This window comes from Lupinus angustifolius, unplaced genomic scaffold (genome assembly GCF_001865875.1).
Source record: "Lupinus angustifolius cultivar Tanjil unplaced genomic scaffold, LupAngTanjil_v1.0 Scaffold_9_133, whole genome shotgun sequence".
In the NCBI taxonomy this organism is placed as follows: Eukaryota; Viridiplantae; Streptophyta; class Magnoliopsida; order Fabales; family Fabaceae; genus Lupinus; species Lupinus angustifolius.
The window spans coordinates 24986-33463 of record NW_017718231.1 but is presented as its reverse complement, the minus strand read 5'-3'; the positions used below and the strand labels follow the sequence as shown (position 1 = coordinate 33463).

Here is an 8478-nt window from a genome sequence, read left to right as displayed (position 1 = left end):
TATCTTTATTCCTCTCTCATTCCACTTATATTTATAAATGTGGATATAATATATTATTTTAATAAAATAAAGTTAAAATAAAGTATTATTTTTAACTTTTTGATAAACATTAATTAGTTCAGGACATGGACAAAACCGTTCCAAATAGCAGAACCAATATTCATAGCATCCCCTTTAAACTGATTTGCAACATTTAGTTTAATGAAGGTTAACAGCCAAGCTTTCCCTCAATCCAAATCAGTCTGAGTGCATATCTTTCTTAGATTCAGAAATAAATGCAACTTCTATAGCTTGTTCATCATTTCAGCAATCTGCTCTTCACTCTAGCAATAGATAAGATCAATCAATACAAGTCACCTTTATTTTTCCAATTCTAAAACCTGATCACAACTTAAATCATAACCAACAACACATTTATCTACTGAGGTAATGTTATGCTAGATCTTCAGAATAATCAAAAGTTTCATAATTTGATTTCTGTGAACAACATTTATTGGGAGAAACAATCACACACCTAAAAAATGATTAATTTATTACTCATAGATGATATATACAAAAAATTCATAATCATAACACTAACATTTACCTTTCAAATTAACATACTCTGATCAACTAATTTCCATAAGATAAAAATGAGCCAATTGTACTTTTCTAAATGTATTATTTTCTAAAGGATATTACTTATATTAGACGTGACTCACTTTTAAAGTGGTTTATAATTATTCTATTACAACTTTTTTCTTAAATATTTTTCTACTAATTCTTAGTTATTATTATAAGGAAATACTCAACGTAATCATAAGATTGTTTTTCTTGTGACTTGAAAATTATGATTTTAAATTCCAGAAATACTCTTGTTTACTTGTATAATAGTAAAATTCCAGAAATACTCTTGTTTACTTGTATAATTCTTAGTTATGACTTTTTATTACCATTAGTGATTATGTAATACTATAATTAATTATTGTGAATCAAACCTGATAGAGTTAGAAGTAGAAAATTTATATAATTTTTAATTAAGTTTATTATCACAGCTATCAGTACACTAGTCTCATGGCAGAATTGTTCAATGCACAAACATAGGCTCAAATCTCACTTGATACATTTTAGTTGATGGATTTAATCCGGTCAAATACCTTAGTGCGTGCATATACTAAAAGAACATGTTCATTCAATCACTGATTGATAAAATCAATGTAATATTACTAGTCTATATATCATGTTGGCAATTGCAACGAAAGTTGAGTGAGATCCAAGTATGCACGCCCGGTGAATCTCTTATTCTTGGAGTTCCCTCTCTGTCACGTGCATCTATTATGACTTCAAGAACCACAGTAATAAATGATACAGTAGCGACCAAAAGAGATCTTCTGTCCCAAAATAATAGTGTCTTCCTATCTCAAATCAAAAGAATTTATTAAAAAGTGTGAAAGTAATAATTCTTATTTTTATAATTTTGAATTGTCATTTTTCTATTGAATAGGGACAGCTGATCCTCACTGCAGTAGTGACACCTTACTCAACCAATCAGCATCAAATTGAGCTTAGAAACACTCAATTACGTACCTAATTATATCGGGTCAGAGGCAAATGCAATTTTTCCCTTTAGTTTGAAGGATAAATTTGTCTTATCATACTAAACATAAGGATATAAATGTAAAAGCGTATTCCATTTTCTTTGGTTTTTAGTATCACTTACCTCTCTATTACTTGAGATAAGTCTCTTTCAATTAAACCATATATTATATACTACTCTAAGGTATAAATCATTATATTCTAGGAGGAGCCCTAAAATTATCTCAAATATACTTACAAAATGGTAAGAGGGAGGATCACAAACTCGTTCAAATAAAAGGAATGATGGTTGGGTTATGTCAAGACCATGAATATGCCATGACTTCAAGCAATCATGACATGGGACCAATACATATGTCACATCAATGTATAGGAATATTGTATGGTTTTAATGAGAATTTTAAAGTAAGCAATATAGATACCTGTATTTTGTTGTGCATATGCATAAAAAGAAAGGTCTAATAAAAAATATAATATGAAGTTAAAGTCTTTTTCTTTATATTTCATGCTTATACGGCTAGAACTTCTCTTCGTGTACCCTTAATCTGAACTACTTGAAATCCTCACGCCAAGGAAACTCATTGTCAAGAAATTAGATAGCTGGCAATGTATATGAAGCATGACCATCCAACAAATACATTAACATATTCTACTTTCACCTACAAACTGATATGATCTACCCTTGTTCCTTTCTATTTTTATCTTTCTTTATACGTTTTAACCTTAATTTATATTAAATCATATACCTTTTTTCCTGATGTGCTCTCAAATTAGATACATGGCACAAAAGCACAAAAAGATGCTCTGATCTGTAATTTCTAGAAAACTATTCGAAGCATATACGCAGCTTAAACATATGATAAGTGGAAAATATATAAACCAATATGTCAATATATACAAAGCTTTTATCTTTTAATAAAAATGTCATTTAGTTTTTTTAATATTAAACACTTAATTAATTAAATTCAATGGTTTTGATGTAGTATGTGATTCTTTCGAATCGATATCCTCAATCTAGTTGGCTGTTTCTTCAATCTCTTTTGAAGGATATATATGCATTTTTTTAGTGGGGATGATCTTCAACATATTTAAAAATATTTTTGGAAAATTTTGATCCCTCACAATTGATGGCTTTTTCCTGGCAGCTACTTTTGGACCAATTACCCAATAAATTAAATCTGTCCATCTGACTGTGAATTGAAAAATGCGTGAATTGGTACGCAATTCTTAGGGGTGGTAGGCGAATTATGTGACTATCTCATGTAGTTTAACGGTGTATAGTACAAATTATACCTAGCTTGACTTAGAAAATAGCTTGGTCATATATATATGGTTCCAATATATGCTAATTAAATTTCTCATGAGTTTAATTCTGACTCAACATGGTGAAGATCAGAACCTTACCTTTTGTCTACCGCAACTTCAGACAGTAAACTCTGATACTTCAGTTGCACAGATTAAGTGATTAACATGTTTAAGAACCAGAGTTGTCACGTGCAAAATTAATTCTAGCCATTGTAGCAAAAAATAAAGGGACTCCCTCCTTCCAAACCAATTTGAATTACATCCATAAAATGGTATAAATAAATCGATCTAGTCCATGAGGCTCCTATCTGGTGAGGTATTGGATGGTAATGTAAGAAGAGATCGATAAAATATAGAGCTAAGTTGTCAATGTGTCTACATGAACTGTACTTGAAGTTGGGGAGAAATGCTATTGATAATAGAATCAAGGAGCAATTTCCAATATGGTTGTGCAGCAGTTTTAGCATGAAAGGCTTATTAGAAGTTAACATTTAACCAACCATATATATCTGGAGAAAAATTAAGACATACATTAATCATATGGATTAAGACAAGGGGAAAAAAAAAGGTACAGCTGGACCTTAACAATATCCAGTATTAATTTAATACTATCCTTATGTTACTTTATTCCACCTTCATGCATATTAGAGTGAAAATAAATGGAATAATTATTTTCAGTCTACAAATTTAACCAAAATAGGAAATATTATCACTTGAAATTCTGCTATAATCTGTGGGAGCCCTCTGTTGGATATACATTGAAGAAGAAGATGAAGAAGTTGGAGGAAGAGGAGGTGGCAATGGTGGAGATGGAGCAATTATTGTAACATCAACAGAGGAAGGAAGCATTGTAACATGAGAAGAAGGTATCATGTTAGCTTCCCTGAGTTTGTATTTTAGTATTTCTGATCTTACTGCATTAAGTTCAGCTTGTAAAGATTGAACCTGTTGTTGCAAAGCAGAAATTGCACCCATGCATCCATACACAGGGTCTCTTAGCCTCACATTAGCCTCATATACTAGACTATTTGCAGCATCAGCTCTTTGACATTCTGGTACCTCCTAAAACACACAAAAAATAGTTACTTTTTTCATCCTTAAAATTGAGCCCTTGTAAAATCTACTAGTAGAATGCATAAGATCTATATCATATAAATATCTTGCCTAAATGTTGTTATAATGAGTTTTGTCTCTAACAACATAGCACTTTTTATATATACAATAAGATTGAATCCCTAACATCATGTTTAAGGAACTTAGCTATCTAGTGATTATATGTTGGATTTATTGGTAGATCATATAACTATTTGGCAAAGGTTATATAAAATATTTACCATTAGCATCTTTGAGACGTTGCTAGCACCAAAAACTTTGTGGACTGAAGCAAACTTTTGGGGTTCATGGGGAGAGAAATATGGAGAAAAGGGACATTCTTGGGCGCATCTTCTTCTCAAAAGCTTACATGCTGCACAAGGGGTGATGGTATTTAGGGTTCCAGGAGGGCCCAACATGTGTCTTCTTCCCATTTGAGAAGAAACATCTCCTTCCCTCTTGATCTTGTTGCCTACCTCATCAAATCTCTCCCTATAGCACAATTTAGAAAATGGTGGTTAACCCAACACATAAATTATCCAATATCACTTTTAATAAGGGATGATAAATAAAAGAGATTTGAGTTTCATAAAAAGGACTACATTAAAATTTTGTCATAGAATATTCATAGTAAAAACATAAAAACCTTTATCAAAGAGTAGCCACTACTGTTTGTAAAAATATAAGATTTGACATGATAGAAAAAATTCCAATCTTCAAGATATGGAGGGGAGATTTCTGTGTTTTTACCTTTCTCTGGACATTCACGCATGCTCTCTATGTATGAAGTAAGATTCAATATGGTAGAGAATATTAGAGAGAAATGGAGAGTGGTGCTAGCTAGAGATCCCAGAAGAAGAGAAGAAAGGAAAATATGTAGAAAATGAGTGTGCTTAAAAGGCAAGGTATGCTAAAGAGTCCTTAGTAAGGACAGCTTTATTTAATTTAAAAGAAACAAAAAAGGGTTATATAATGTAGAGAGAGAAATATAGGGAGTAAGTATGAGACAATGAATGATAAAGGAGAAGATGGTAACTATTTTGTTTGTTGGTAATGTTTTAAGCTTCTCATGTTTATGTTATATACTAGGATTTGAGGAATTATGGAGTAATAGACTAAGACTAGTATTAGGAAAAGTTAAGCACTTGGAGAAGAAGTTGATGGAGAAAAAGAGAGAGATCAGAAGATAATTTTGAGTTTTGTAAGAATGCCAGCTCTATGACTGCTTGCTCACGTGTGAGTTCTTAAATGTGTTTGACTTTCTTAATCAACTTACTGATTCAATTACCTCCATGCATGTGGTTCTTGCTTCTTATTCAGGGCATGTATTCTACTAAATTGGCCATTTTATTCTTATATATTATCAATAAATTGGGCATGTTTATGTGTTCAAAACTTCAAATCATCTTATTGAGAAAAACTAAACGAACTCCATAAAAAGCACGAGTAGATGTGGAACTTCCTTTCAATATTTGACATGTTAGAAACAAAATAATGGTTGACAGTATTAGCTTTGATATGAATGCCGCTATAAAGTTAATTTACTTGAAAATAATGAATTAGCCTAACGATATAAGTTCTTATAGATTTTCAGAAAAAGTATAAGATTAAGGATTCAATTCTTAAAAGTTACAATTATTAGAAAGGTCAATCATACACCTCAAAAGAGCAAGATATAGGAGATATGGACAAGAAGAAGTTCCTTAGCTATGGTGAGGGGTATTTGATAGTACAAAAAAATGTAGGAGATTTAATTTTTCATATACTTGACAACTTTTGTTAAGCAAACATAATGGAAAATATCATCTTTATTCTTATTTCATTGTCACACATTATTTTATAATTTATTACTATTCTATGTGAAATAAAAATAAGATTTATCTCTGCTTCACAATGACAAACATCATTCTTTATTCCTATTTAAGTTCCACAGCATACTCCACACTTTTATATTTTATAATAAATACTACAAAACTTCTACCAATCTCCTCACTTTCTCTTAACCAAAATATATTCTTATTTACTAGCAAACACAAAATAAGAATGTTACAGTGAAAAGTATAGTAAAAATATTTATTATGTTATGGTTGTTCTTAGCTTCTTCTTTTTTCTCGGATTGGAATACCAATGTATCTTATCTTTCTAAAAAAACTCCATATGTAGTTTATTCAATGATTATTAGCCATTAAAGAAATATAAAGCATGCAGTTGTACTTATACAATTTAAAATGATCGTATGTTGTTAAATTCAAAGGAACCCGCTTTGAGATCTGAGGGATATATCTGGTGTCTAGCTGCTTTTGAAGAAGAAAAGGTAATTAAAATGACCATAGCTGTTTATAGTACAAATCAGGTTGGATTAAAGTTGTCATGAGCCTCATCTTTTGATTAAGTTATTTTCCTAATTCAAATTAAACTCTATCTAACCATCCCTCAATATTGACCGACCAACTTTATATAATTGACAAATATATAAATTTCATCATTAACAACTTATCATACTTGGATAAAGATATATACATAGTTATTACATTATCTTTAATGATAATAATTATAAATGATATATTGATAGTATATATAACTCATACACTAATAATCATGGCAAAAAAACTTACTAGCAGGTACTAGTGAGAATACCTGTAATAAATACCCGCAATAATAGCTTTTGGGTGGAAACGAGTTTTATGATACCCGCCCATGGGTACTCGCAAATTTATAAATTTAGTTTTTAATTAATTATTTACACATATTATAGTTTTTCATTATTATTTTGATATTATATATAGTATAATTTATTATTATTTCATGAAAAAATCATGTTTATTTAACTATGATCGTAAATTTATCATATAAAATTTATATTATTCATATAATAATTATTTATCATAGAAAAATCTTATCTTTTTGAGTATCCGCTATTCCTACGAGTACCTATAAATATCGTGGGTTTGAGAATGGGAAATCACTACTCATATTCATTTGCATCCCTTGCCATACCTATATTAGTGCATTTTTTTTTCTCACGAGTAAATGATAAAATTAAAGAAGCATAAAACTAAAAGGTAAGGTATATTTCATAAGATACATTTTAAAATAAATAGTATTAACATAAATATATATTATCATGTTATATATACATACACCTGTGTGAAAATAAGTTATATATAATTATTAATTTAAGTCAATATGTCGTATTATCTACCTAAATATAAATAAAAATATTAAGTTACTAACCCAATAAGTTGACTGACTCAAAATATAATCATAACCTGACTTTAAAAGATCATATCTAATTTTTAGACCTCAAATCTATTACAATTAGCTTTCACCCCACATAGTTTTGTTACAGTGTTGGACTTCTAACAGTCCTAAAACCTTGAAAACTAATGGGACTAAAGTTAGTTCTTTTTTCCCTTCACAAATTGTTTTTTGTATGTAACAATAAAAAGTTGTTCTGTTGTTAATTATTTGGAAAGCATTTGCTCAAAATATATTTACCCTTACAACTAGTTAGGCACGCAGCATTCAACAAGTGGAACTTGAGGACAAATTAAAATGAAACAAAACAAAACAATCATCACACATATATATTGAGAAACACACTCCTCATTCCTGACCTTCATGATTATGAAATGAGTAAAGTTATACTCTTCCAATAAATTAATCTAAAAATCTTCCTAACATAAAAGAGTGTCATGTGTCTCTATCATATGTTTGGGAGAATTTTTTAGCTAATTTATTGGATAATATAACATTTTTATTAAAATTGCTTCAAAATTTTAAAACCAGCTGAAAAACATTCATCCTTACTTCATATTACATCACCGCAATAAGGAAAAAGATTGGCCACCTTTCAAGATAAGTTGATAATCTTTAGCAAAAAAAATGACTTGTGTTAATTATTTGATGGATAGAGAAGTATGGTGATTTGGGACATCTCACCCAAGATTTTTTCATGTGAGAAAATAATTTGATAATGAAGAATCTCACTTAGTTGCTTGATTTCAACATCTCTAATTTCACATTTTTAAGTCCCAGCAAAACGACCAAGACAGTTAACTGCTTAACTATATTTGTCCTTCACACATATCACTTACATTTTCCCTTGAAGCACACCTTAACTTAATACAAAGAAACCGAAAGCTCACCTTTCAAATTCATATATATGATGTGAAGTATAAAATCATGTGAATGATAGAAAAGCTAATTAGTCAGTAATTAAATACTTTACAACAGAATAAAGGAATCTAAATTAGATTAGGCACGGATTAGTACTAACCAAGTTGGCATGATAAATGTTTGTCTCTCAATAATATTCCCTATTTATCAACTAGTACCAGCACAATTTATAAATGGTCAGTTCATTAAGTAAGATATAAAGAATTTGATCTTTATCATGTATATAAAAATAATGAATGCTAGATATTATCATATTGGAAGAGAGATATGTTATATTAAATCATATCTTATATATTACCCCGAATTAATTGACATGACATGTTTTTT

At 29.8% G+C, this 8478-nt stretch overlaps 1 protein-coding gene across 1 annotated transcript; it reads right to left on the bottom strand.

Moving 5' to 3' along the window:
• Window positions 1-3457: 3457 nt before the first annotated feature.
• LOC109337670 (LOB domain-containing protein 15-like) lies at window positions 3458-5177 on the bottom strand. Its single transcript, XM_019574692.1, has 3 exons — window positions 4723-5177; window positions 4215-4464; window positions 3458-3942 (listed from the first exon to the last, which is right to left on the bottom strand). Exons 1-3 carry the CDS (start codon window positions 4734-4736, stop codon window positions 3568-3570), a joined length of 639 nt encoding a protein of 212 aa, XP_019430237.1. The 5' UTR covers window positions 4737-5177; the 3' UTR covers window positions 3458-3567.
• Window positions 5178-8478: the final 3301 nt, after the last annotated feature.